This window comes from Acanthopagrus latus, chromosome 23 (genome assembly GCF_904848185.1).
Source record: "Acanthopagrus latus isolate v.2019 chromosome 23, fAcaLat1.1, whole genome shotgun sequence".
NCBI classification, from domain to species: domain Eukaryota; kingdom Metazoa; phylum Chordata; class Actinopteri; order Spariformes; family Sparidae; genus Acanthopagrus; species Acanthopagrus latus.
The window spans coordinates 15,124,769-15,137,974 of NC_051061.1; the positions used below are offsets into that span (position 1 = coordinate 15,124,769).

The 13,206-nt window shown below is 41.2% G+C and overlaps 1 protein-coding gene across 14 annotated transcripts in view; it reads right to left on the reverse strand.

Annotated features, from left to right (window-relative positions):
- The window catches only part of slc1a9 (solute carrier family 1 member 9), a 41,208-nt gene that overhangs the window by 23,465 nt on the left and 4,537 nt on the right, over positions 1 to 13,206 (reverse strand). For 12 of the 14 annotated variants that reach the window (XM_037087644.1, XM_037087643.1, XM_037087646.1 and 9 more), the window contains 5 exons: positions 13,063 to 13,138; positions 11,586 to 11,697; positions 3,653 to 3,811; positions 2,674 to 2,826; positions 1,982 to 2,238 (listed from right to left, as the gene is read on the reverse strand). In XM_037087644.1, coding sequence (XP_036943539.1) covers positions 1,982 to 2,238; positions 2,674 to 2,826; positions 3,653 to 3,806 — 564 coding nt within the window. In that variant the 5' untranslated portion in view covers positions 3,807 to 3,811; positions 11,586 to 11,697; positions 13,063 to 13,138. Of the gene's footprint in view, positions 1 to 1,981; positions 2,239 to 2,673; positions 2,827 to 3,652; positions 3,812 to 11,585; positions 11,698 to 11,837; positions 11,909 to 13,062; positions 13,139 to 13,206 lie in introns of those variants that run through there. The other 2 variants (XM_037087636.1, XM_037087640.1) reach the window with 2 other exon arrangements.

Here is a 13,206-nt window from a genome sequence, read left to right on the forward strand (position 1 = left end):
AGAGCAAACAAAAGAACCAATAAAACAGACATGTGAACAGGAAGGAGAAGAAAGGGAAGAAACAGGGAATACCGCAGGGAGGAGAAGAGACACAGGAGTCTGTAAGCTGGTGCTCAGCAGTACTCCCTGCTCACCAGCTGATGCCTGACTGTGGCAAATGAGGATGTAGTGTTACAGATGTAAAGAGATTAGCAGTAGCAGAAGGGCTGACCCTCACCCAGTCCAACACAGACAAACTACTTCTAATCATTCAGACACTCACGCAGGAGGGAGAGGAGGGTGGGGAAAAAACAGGATTTGTACAGAAGAAGGCAACTGTCGCATCATGATTGAGACTTGGATTATCGTTTATAAATGACCAGCTTGGTTAAACAGTAGCGGTCCACTGACTCATCCTGGTCCTTACTGTGATGCGTAAGACTGTAAGAGCTTGAGCTGTGAGGAAAAGAGGGAAAATTACAATGTTCGTGTTGATAATTTGTGACATCTCACCTTTTGCACTTCTATCGCTTTAGTTTTTCTTCCCATTAAAAACAGAGTTCAACCAATAATTGACTTTTACATCATGCTGACTCCAACAGATTTCACATCAACACGATTTTAATAGCTTTTTTCAGTGAGCCTGAGTATTGTGATGTAATAATGATCATTCTCATTCATCATGAATAATCATAATGTCAAACTGATCACAATAACATTTATTTTAAAATATCGTGCAGCCCTGGAAATTATTACTTTGTTATGTGATGTGATGTTTTCGGTTGGTCTGTTAGCAGTATCACAAATCTTTGATGGAGCATGGGTCTCGACCCAGAATAGACCCCATTAACTTTTGGTGCAGATCCGGATAAAAGGAAAATCCCATTTGTCTCCCTTCCTCTAACTGGCTGCTGTCTGTATTTGTAATGCAGATTGAAGGGACTGATGGAACTGATGGGCCTTGACGGAGGTATGCGCTCTATTGAGTGCCATTCCAGTTAGTAAATTAAAAGTCTGGTATATACAGTGGTCCCAAATATGCGAGCTCAAACTCATATTTTATCTCGTTAATGCATTAAAATTGGTGTGAAATACAAAATGAAAGAAGAATTTCATTTATTTATTCTCTATAAATCTACTGATCCCGTCATTGTTTCAGCAGTACACTAAATATCCATAAAGAAACTCAAGGGCTTCCTTTCATCTGTCATGTTTAACTGGACAGTCACTCTTCAAAGGTTACACTTCTAAGACTATGCATGAGCAGAATTCAGCCTTGGCCTTTTTGCTCCTTTTGTAACTAAAAACTGTTTTAGTTTGACACATGTAGAAAACATTTGGAGGACAACCAGCATCTCTAGAGTATCATTTCAGTCGTTTACAACTCTGTGCAGTTCATTCAAACGGTCAGACTGCTCACTTAATACCTTCTACAGACTAATGACTTCAACTTTGGCCTTTCTGGGTTCATACAAAGAAGTTCCGAACCTTTTTTTCCTTTTGCTTTTGAACCATTGAACCGACATGTGCTTGCGATCCTCCAACACCAGGTGCTTCAAACCTTATTAAAGTTTTCATTTGACAACTTTGTTGAGGGCCGAGGAAATTGAATACTACAGCTTTTCATGAGGCAAAAAATGAAAAAAAAACAAAAAAACAAAAAACAGATCATAAAGTGGCATAATTGAAATTTTTTTACACACATACCCTTCAATTTGTCTTGTGACCTTCTTTGGATGTCCATCATACCATATGGCCATGAAATTGTATTTGCTCATATTACCATTATTCTGGGAATGCAGCTTAAAAACGGAGCTCTATGCTTAATCCTGCCTTGGAAACACACTATTCATCTACTGACGATCATGTGAAATGGTCGAAAGCAACAAAACAACTAAAAAAACAAAACCTTGTGCTGAGATTGTTTTACCAACTGCTGAGTGAAGTTTGAAGCTAAAGCAATGAAGCAGTTCTGAAGATACATTTCAGATGCTGACGCTACCTGTTGGATGCAGGCCTGGACCAGGTTCTCAGGGAAGAGGTTTCTGATCAGGTCGAGGAAGGCATCCAGACTGTTGACCTCCTGGTTCTTTGGGGGTGATGGGGCTGACGAGCCTCCCCTCAGTTTGGGGTTCCCCGGGTGTATCGACAAAACCAGGATGACCCCGAGGATGGCAGCAATCACAGTGGTGGACATGTAGTACACCATAGCTCTACTACCCATCCTGCCACTGGATTTGGCATCTAGCCCAGCCAGCCCTAAAAGAAAGATGACCATGAGTGTTTGCGTGCACCATGTACACACCATGTACCGGTACTGTGACAAATACATGTATAGCATATCAGTATGATTTACTCAATATCTTTTAGTATGCAATGTCAGAATTACCCTCAGTCATGAGGTCTACAGTTATATCATCATGACAAAAGGTGAAAAGATTGACACTTCAGTGTTGCTTTGAACTATTTTTAGGATTCATCCACTGTGGGCCATGAATGTTGATATTTGTGGATGAGTTACACTCAGACCAAACCAACAAACATTACTTACAGTGTAAATAAAACACATCGTGTGTCAGCTTAAATCCAAACAGAATAACACCTGTGCACACTGGCCAGTGTTTACTGTACATTACTTGTCTGTCTGTGCTTGCGTGTGTGTGCTTGTGTGCATGTGTGCATGTAGTGGCACACCTGTGATAAGGCTGGAGATGATTAGAGGCAGGATGAGCATCTTCAGCATCCTCATGAGAATTTCTCCAGGGAAGGAAACCATAGTAAGGGCAGAGCTGTCCGTCACCTTCATGTATCGCAGCAGCATCCCAAACACCGTTCCCATAACAACACCTGGGGACATGAGACAAGCATGTGTTCAATATTCTCTGTAATCTTTGGAAAAAAGCAATGTTTTTTGATGATCTTTTTCTGAGTGACGATAGATATAAGATTTATTTGGACCACAATTAAATTGTCAGATTTTCTTTTTGAAGACAATAATTTATCACATTAATTTCTCAAACCATTAATAAAGTTAATTAGTTTGGATTTCAGCAGAGCATCTTAGATGTGATGACATGCAAACTGTTACAGATTCTTAAAAGCTCATGTCATAAAAATAGGAGTCATTTTATTGGACTTTCCTGAACTCACTGGCCTTATCCTCCCCCCACAAAAGTGTCACGTAATAGACTTGTGACTAATGAGAACTGTCTACTGTAATGTAAACGAGTTTAAATCTGGGTTTAAATCTGTGATATGCAAACATACCACACTTCTTGACTTTGCTGGAGCATTTTTTGACAAAGAACACAGCCATGCAGAGACATACCAAAGTGTTTACACAGTCAGACCAAAGACAACAAGCCTAAAATGTCTCATGGGAAAATGCTCACGCAGTCTGTACATCTAGGATTCTGTGTGATGATACTTGCTGCTGCTCAAATGGCTATTTTTGAACAATAAAACTGACCTCAAATTAAATTCTATTCAATGAGCAAAAAATGTGGGGGTTTGCGATGGTCAATTATGTTAACCGAAAACTGAAATTAGGTCATCTTTTTTTCCTGGTGTCATTGTTCCTTAATGTTTACTCTATTGTTAACAACTTAAATCCAACTTTTACAAGCAGAGAATATTATCAGGATACAGTCTGAGTTTCCCAGTCTGTGCATACCCATAACAGTGAGTCCCAGGAGCAAGCTGTGGGTGTTGCGGCTGCAGTGGCCGGCATCTTTATAAGCAACTTCTGTGTTGTCATCTTGCTGGTTTTCTTCTTTCTCCTTCACCTTGTTTGTGTTAGACTGGTTGGCTGTCGACTGGTTTGTCATCCTGCCTGTGGAGATGGTCGAAGAGAAGGGTTTACTTCGAGGAAAACATGCTTCCACATCATTCAGCACGTGCTGGTCTGATGCAACCTTAGCTCTGTAACTGATTTGTCAAATGTGAAGACACTGGACTGTTTACAGATTATCTTAACAAAGCATTCTTGTCCTGTGGCTACTGAGGACTCACATTGTTGTCATTCGCGGTTGCTGCGTCTGTTCTTGAAAGAGGATTAGGGACAAACATGGCTACCTACAAGTCACTCAGTGACACAACAGAAATGTCCTATTTGGTTTGGGTTCTGAAGGGAAGTGAAGAAGCATCCTGGCGGCCCAAACACAGCAGGTGATGACTAAACAGGACACGAAGAAACATCTCAAGAGATCTGAAATGGATCCTTGAAATGGAAATGGAAATACAACTCCAATGTAGTTGCTGATAAATGAAAAGATATAGCTGATGTGATGTATGTTTTAAAGAACTGAACGAAATGTGGCCTCTGGCTGGCCATCTGGACAAGTGAGCTACAGGTACAGGCCGAGACAATGCCTTGAGTGTAAGTTACACCTGGTCAAACACAAAACATATCTAAGAGCTCAAGAGTATACCATTTCCAAAAAGCAGGTGCAGATAATATTAGACACATTTGAAATAACTCCAATGGCATTTTTAGTATTACAGAGAGTGTAAAGTATCAACGTTGGTTGGTTGGTTACCAGTACCGAATTCCAGGTACCAGTACCGGTATCAGTTTTAGTGTTAACAGAACCAAACCCTAAAAGCCAGTATTCTAACAATGACACTGTGAACACGCTGATGTTAAGCAGGTATAATGTTAAATGTGTTAAAATTTCACTCTTCCATGTCGCCATGCTGACTTTAACTAATTAGCTCTAAACTCAAAGTATAGCTGAGTCTGATGGGAATTAGATTGGAGGTATTTGGTCAAAACACAAACTGTTGAGGGAGTTTAAATCTTGATTTGAATACGCATTGAATATTTGAATTTGCCTCATTTAACATCCATCTATCCAACAGTCCAACACATACCACTCAAAACCACAAATGTTGACGGCATGGCGGTGCTAAATGAGTCAGGGATTGTCTGGTAACCATAAATATCTGTACACGACAATTTTATGCCAATCCAGCATGCAGATTAAGAGAGACTTCACGCTAGACAAGAAGTCAGGGGGTCACCAAATAACTTGGATTAATCCTCTTGGAAGCTTGGTATACCCAATATCTATCATATTTCATTAAAAAACAAAAAAATCAAACCTTGAAGTGACACTAAAATAAAAGTCAGGGGATCAACAACATTGTTAAGATTCATCCTCTGAGGATCATGCATATTTTTACAAAATGTCATGTCTATCTATCCAGCAGGAGTTGACATATTTCAGTCTTGTCCAAAGTGGTGGACCGACCAGTGAACATGGCCATGCCTTGAGCGAGAGCAGAAGCGCTGCTAAAAAGGATGAGCTGGTGAAGATGAAATTCAACTATGACGTAATTCAAATGTTATCTAGTAGCATGACTAATCAGAATGTGAAAAAAAGAGTCCACATCCATCATTGTGTATTTAACAATTTTTCCATCAATTGGAACAGTCACCAATAAAACTTCTTTAAGATGGCAAGCAGCTCTACAATAAACACCTGTCAACAACTAATAATCATCTCTCAAAGTCTATTTAAGCTTCTGTGCGTCAACACAGGATTATCATTGAAGCAATCAGACTTTCCTCCAAAGCAAGGAGTCATCCCCATCAACATGAGGAAAAGAGTCAGCGAGTAAGAATGTGTCCACTTTCCAATAACACTACACATTTATCCTCATAGGAAGAAATTAATAGACCCTGCCACCACCATCTAAGCATTAATCATACATAAACACATCTGGGGAGCAGTGCAGCCATGCCAAGTCCATGTCAGAAGTATGAGTGTCACATTTACAAACAGTCTGACCTAGTGAGACAATTGCAATCAGACATGATTATAATCTATCAGCTGAATAGCTGGTATTTCCTGAAGCAGTAGAGATGAAGTTGCACACATTCACCAAAGAACAATGGACTAAAATGTTACCTAGTAGTTGGTCTGCTCTCACGCTTTCACCTCCTCTCTCTCATCTCCTGCTGGCCATATCTCTGCCCCTTCCTAGCCTCTGCAACGATCACCAGTGCAGGCACAAATTCGGATTGCCAGTGTGATCTGTAATTGTATATTTTGGGGGCGGAGAATGTCCTACAACGTTTCAATTGCGAAGATATAATCCTCAGTGAAACGAGTTACAGAGGAGGCGGGGGGGAGGGTGCTCCACTGCTGGAGTTTTCACAAATCCTCTTTTCAATCCTTATGTCATTCTTAGCATGGACATTGTTTGGTATTGTCAGTCGCACGCGCGCACACACACACACACACATTAACAATCTAATATGAGGCGAGATTCCTCCGAACTCATGAAGTTGGGAAGAGGTTAATTTATCACCGAATAACGCTGACATCAGGTTTGGGAATAACTAAATCAAGAGGTCATCAAGCTTGAATTAAGGCTGGTTTACTTAGTCTAATACAAACCTTTTGCTATGCGGGTTATTTCTTGGATGATATCAGCTTTAAAATATAAAAAGAAAATGTCATGAAGATCCAACTATTCAAGTATAAGGCTATTCGAAGCCAGGGTTACATGGGTAAGAGTCAAAATACGGATGATTGTCGTCCTCTCTGGCAGTGAAAACTGGATATTAAACCTTTGTTTCCTGAGCAGGTCAGATGTAGGCCCTGAAATAATGAAGCAACAGCATGTGTCCACCAAGGAGGGTGGCGCTGAGGAGTATAAGCTGCAAGGCCATACTCAAGGACCTGAGGCTACCCTGCAAATCTGTCTTCCTTCCCCAACAGACAGATTATTTTCCTGCTCCAGGAAATGTCAGAGCTGCCTTGAGACGAAATGTAGCTGGCCTCTAGGAACCAGCTCTTACTGGGCCGTCATGGTGGCCCCGTTCAATTGAGGAAAACAGAAGCTTCTAACAACCTTGCTGGGTTAAATTCGACTCCAAAGTTTAGAATGCCTCGCCTGAAACGCACTTGGCAACGTACAATTTATAGTGGTACAGAAACCAGACGTTGATCAGAGTATCAGAGCCTCTGAGCCAAGAGCAGAACGACTGGCCTGTTACATCATATTACAGCTTAGCATCCCTAATAAAACACAGCAATTCAAGTCAGTGGGTTCAGACTGTTTGGTCGGGCGGCTTACAGTAAATCCTGGATTTCGCAGCGACATGACACAGGTACTACTACTCTGCCAGGTAGGCTGCGGACCAGGAGGTTTTCCCCTTTGAAGAGAAGCCCCGTCTTTGAAAGAGAGCTCTGACAACACATGTTAGTGATGAGAGCTGAAGCTCAAGGGTGTAGGTGGAGGGACTTCAAAGCGGGTCGAGCTTGGGGCGCAGGAACGAGGAAGAAACTCCTGCTGGTACGGTCCTGATGGCGTAGCCGTTTACATGCCCTCACTGAGCCACAAGACAGGCGGTCTCCCTCAGTGGTTTTCAAAGTAATGGCGACTGAATAAACATCAGGGTCCTCAATGTAAATACTGTTGTAGTCCATATGTGTGATGTGTGATGGTGATCCATACATTGCGTGATAACCATCACATGCAGTCATGTACTTACGACACATCTTCTTAATCGTCATGGTTTCCAGGAAGACAGGCCACGATGACAGAATATGTTAATCTCCCAGAAGAGCAGGCTCCGATTACTGTAAATGAGCCCAAGCTGCTGCATGTAAAGGTGCGCATACCATCGGAGCTGGACACGACAAACTACTTCAGCACTGGATTCAGTCCGGCTGTCACAGGCATGTCAGTGTTAACCCCCCTCCCTTGTACACGCTTATAGTCTTCCACATTAATGATCCAAGCAGGTCTCCAACCAATCACTGATGTTGGTTCAAGAGATCAAACAGATGCGCGTTGGCTAGTCATACAGCGATGACTCCCCCCTCCCTCCCAATCTATCCGCTTGCCTCTGATATTATCTAAGACATTACAGTAAGTTTTAAATCTCTGCAACAAATCAAGGGTGTAGATGAGAATATGAATGTGGTTTGACTCACAAGATGGAGTCTTGATGTGTTTATCAAGCCCTTATATCCAACAGAAACAGAGACTAAGGTGATCAATATACATTTTTGTAGTCTGTTGTTTCCTTTTACATTTGATCTAGCTTGAACTGTAATGTATGCACTCATTTAAATCAATACATCATTTATCAAGCAAAATAATGGAAAAAATACAAACATTCTCTGTTCCTAGTACCTGTCTTTCTGATATGTTATTGTACATCGAATATCTTTCGGTTTTGGACTTTGGAGAGATTGGGGGACAGTAGTTGTGACCGACATTTTAAAATATTCTTTGACACAGACCCCCCAGTTAAATCGATTTACCAAAAAACAAGTAGATAAATCAATCAAAAGAAATGTTCATTGAGATCTTAGATGCAATGTTTTTATCATTTCAGACATGGAATGAGATGAATATTTACATCCAGCTGGGATAATTTCATGACAGTGTCTACACTGAGTGGTTTCCATTATATTGCATCAATGGAACATCAAGATTATCAAAACAATGAAAAAAAAAATGATTTCATCTTGAGGATTTTATAGATCTATAGTCACCCTGCATTGGAATGTATTATTTAAATGGCATCCGTGTGTGTGTGTAACTGTGCGCGGGTGTCTGTGTGTCTCAGAGGATTACTTCAAATGGTTGATTGTTTGGTGTGAGCTTTGCAAAGGGATCGAGATATAATCCCCACCCCGCCCCTCCATCCTCTCCTCGTTCAAGAGAGGGAGATGAGGATGGTCACTGCGGCACTACGACACACATACGGCTTGGCATGGACCCATGTCTGAATTTAAGTGTGTGGTTGTCTATATCTGGGTGCAATATAATGAAATCAATGCACCTTCTACTTCTGTTTTGAATGAATTTCAGAATGAATGTTTCCATGAAGTGGCATTGTGGGTAACGTTGGCGCTAGGTTTTGAAAAGGAAGAATGCACGCGGGAAAAAAAGCAATATCTCTGGTTCTGTCGGATCAGTTTTTATAATTTTTTTGAACCAAGACTCAATCCCATTTTGAATTCAAAAATGTACCCCCATCCCTTGTTTATAATTGCCCCTTTGCACCTCAGAACAGTTACAAGGACTGGTGGTTAAGATCCTCCCCTTCAAGACCCTTAATACGTCATCAGTTTCCATCAATACAGTTTTATTAACAGATGCGACCGGACATTTCCAATATGCCACTTTGAGCTGTAGCGATTTTGCTTGTGTCAGTTCTAAAACATCACCATGCCGTTTTCCATTTATCTAGTGGATAGATAGAAAAGAATGGATGGTCGCAATTCCTTCATAACTTCACTTTACCAATCAAGCCATTTAAAAAGAAAAAGAAAAAAAGAAAAAAAAGAACACTGCTTCATTGCCTGGCAACTAGCAGCGCTTTACAGGCTAACTTTAGCAACCCTGGCTCCTATCCAGCATTGTTTTATGCTTGTTATAAATAAAAGAAGACCACAATACATTAAAACGACACAGAGTTCTCCACTACAGCTAAATGCCTCGCCCTGAGCATAACCCTAACCTGAATCCAATTCTAACCCGACCCTTAAACCAAGCCCTCCACACACAAACATAAACACACACCCACACACATATTTGAGTATCCATGCTGCTCAGAGCGGAGCGGTGCCTGAATTCTTCAACATATGCACAACCGCCAACAAACACGTGTCTGGTGCTGATCACTACAGCAGGAAGGTCAAACTGAGAGTATTAACCCGCTGAGTGGAGGTCAGTGTCGATCAGATGTGGACTGCACTCAGTCCGTCAGGGGTCGGATGTGACCACCCACGGGTTAATATGTGTCCTCACTTGGCATGTTTTAATGCCTTCGGGGGTTTTCAAAAAGTAAACAGATCACCAAAGCAGCACAATCACATGAAATACTAAAGACTGTTTTGATAAACCCAACACCTTTGGGTGCAGAAAGATCCCTGGCTTGTGTTTGCCTGTTTGTTTAAGGATTACTTTTACAGTTTTATTGCTCACATTTATTACAAAATGGTCAGGCTCTGGATTATGTTTCAGAGGTTTCCTACGCATGAGTGTTTAATACTTTTACTTTTTCGCTGCAAGATTGAATTGATATGAGGCTTCAACTCATTGTCTTTACTGATTATATGGTTTATCATGAATTAAATGCATTATTTAGCCAATAAAATGTCAACAGTTACCATCCCAATGTTCAGAGTTCGATATGACATCTATAAATGTCGTATTTTGTCTGTTAAAAAGTCTAATTTACAACAATATTCATTTTTACAGTTATATAAAACTGGGAAAAAAAAGGAAAACTGATTTGAGTAACTTGAGCTGTTAAATGTTCAACATTTAGGCATGATAAATTACTGAAATAATTTATAAATCAATCAATAAGTTTTATGGAGGCAAAGAAATAGAGAGAAAGATTTGCTGTTTTTGTGGGTGTGATTGTCAGTATTTGGGACGGAGTCGTATACTCCTGTTGTTAAAACACATTACAAACCTACCTACCTACCTAAACTTCTCCACCTTCAGATTTCTTGCTTTGGCCGAACAAAAGGCCAAAAGACATTTAAATTACAACGTCATTACAATGCAGAATAGCAGCAAACGTCTAACATTTGGGAAGCTGGACCCATTAACTCCCGTCATTTTGTCCTGATAAATGACTAATATCATTAATACATTATCAGTTCATTTACTTAACTTTATTTTGATCAACTAATTGATTTATCAACTAAAACTTCTGAGCACTAAACAGATATTTGGCAGGAAAATAAGAGGAAGATGCAGCCAAAAACCCTTCAGGGAGGAGATGTGTATCTGCCTGTGTGTGTGGTTGTCTTTGTATTTGAGATTGGGTGAAAACATTTGAGCTGTGTGTGTGTGTGTGTGTGTGTGTATGTGTGTGTGTGTGTGTGTGTGCGTGATTTAGTCTGCATCTGTGTGTGTTTTTGTCCACACATGTCAGGCACACACACCCACCCTCCCCTCCTCTCTCTGTCTCTCTCTCTCGGACGATAATCTGAGTGTATTAATCTGTTGTTTGAACTCCTTAAGCACAGACTGTCTATCACATCTGCTCCCTTCACCCTTGTAAAGCTCTGCTATTTATAAACTATCTCTTTCTTTCCTTTCGCTCCTTTTTGATCTGCCTTTGCAATTTCTCTGTCGCTCCTAACTGCGGCAGGACTGAATTTGTCACAGTTCATTCCCTCCTCACAGCAAATCCATCTTCTCATTTGGCCGACAGACGTCTTGGAAACTCCTCGGTCCAGCCCTTAAATCGCTCTGATCCGCTTCTCTATGACGGCACACACCAGGCTAAAATACAATGCAGATCACTGATAAGATATTACAGGTCCCACATGTCCAAACAGCTGGTTCTAAAGTGGAAAATCACCGCTGACGTTAACTCTGCAAAACCAACATCATTAATCCTAAAGTCATCCTCCCCCTTGAGAGGAATAAATACACATCAAGTGTATAATCATAAATAATGATGAGAGCCTTTGTTACAACAAACAAACAAATCACAGGCACCTTGTCACAGCTGAGAAATGGTCCAAACTGTTTGCACATGTCAGCAGAGGATGAATGGGAGTTTGTTGAAGGGAGGAAAAAAAAAAAAATGACAACAAGGAGGTGACCCGGCTTACCTGCTGTGCGTCGCTGTCTCCCCTCCGACAAGAGCGAGGCATCGGGAGAGGCGCGGGAGAGAGGAGGGACGAGGAGATGAAGGGGGAGGCAAAGTCACAGTCTTTGCGTCATCTGAGAAAATTTGCAGATTAATACAAACAACAGCTTGGTGCTCTGAGCCCCCCTCACCCCCCACCACCCCACCCCATCTCACCCTCATCATCACTCTCCTCCCCTCCCGTCCCTCCCTTCTCTCTCCCTCCGTCACTCACTCACTTTCTCTCCATCACCGGTCCTCCTTCTTATGGCCTTATTCAAACTCTTATCAGGAGAGGAAGACGCGCTGTTGCCGGGGGTAATAAGAGCAGGAAGGATGGGAGGAAGATGAGAAAGTTAGTCTGAATGTTCCTCCCTTCCACAGGAGGGCACTATGACTCTGCACTGGGTGGACAAATCTCTACAGTAGCTTCCCTCTGAGGGATCCTTTGACAGATATCAGTGTCAGTAAGTGAGGACTCAAAGTGCATGGAGGAGGCCCAAGGGTGGAGTGGAGCTGCGACATACTGCACATACAAGGATCTGGCTTCTTTCCTGAACCGTGACACTTCATCAATACACGGAATTGAAATTAACTTATAATAAAGAAGTGGCACAGTTTCAGGTTTGTCATTCCAGAGATGTTGTGCTGTAGCGGGAGGAATGTAGGCCTATGATTAAGCTTTATGACAGAGTCGTGATTGATTTATGAGTATAGCTTCTCAACTATCAAACACAACGTTGTGCAACAACGTGACTGTGCACACATCGGACTGTTTGACTCTAGTCGGGCCTTTAATCCAAACTTAAACTCATCTTTTCGGCTCAACTTTCAGTTAGGTAATTATTTTTTGAGGCCTTGTACACCTGTTACTTTCAACATCCGTGCTCTTGGTGCTTCGTTTCCAGATGTTTTCATCTGGATTATCAGCCTCTCTCTCTCTGTTTGTCGATCCTGTGTAAGTTTGTTGGAAGAGGGATCTGTCTGCTGTGCTATATTGGAGGTTTTTAAAATTTCTTTTCTTACTCTTAAAGGCTTTCTTTTTTGTTCTGCTTTTCCTTTCTCAATCGAAAGCCTTCATATACACATATACACATCCTATACATGGCAATAAAAAGGTGAATAAAAGAAATCTTCCTCTGTTTTTTAAGTGTTTTTTAAGGAAATGAGGATGTTTCAGATCTTTGAGGATCTTTGATTTGGAGACTGCCTATGGTTTGCATGCTCCACATTAGCGTTAGTGTGTCATGCAGTGTGGGACTCGCACTGGTTCTTGTCTTGGTATTGTCTTGCTCTCAATACATTCTAGTCTTAGCCATGACTTGGTCTTGTTTAGTTCATCTTGAATACAACACTGCTGGCATGGCAGATATGATATGACCATCAACACATAGAGCAAAAAAGTATGTTTATATAATTCAAAAGGTCCACGATATTTGCATAAATTCTGCACTTCTGACCTGGACTTGGACTTGACCTGGAGCTGATTGGTTGAACTTCTGGTCAGATGTAATTGGTTGCCAAATCCATTCATCCCTAATTTTAGTTTTGTCAGACACGGACAACACATACCAAATATTTAGGTCAGACATTTTACATAAGAC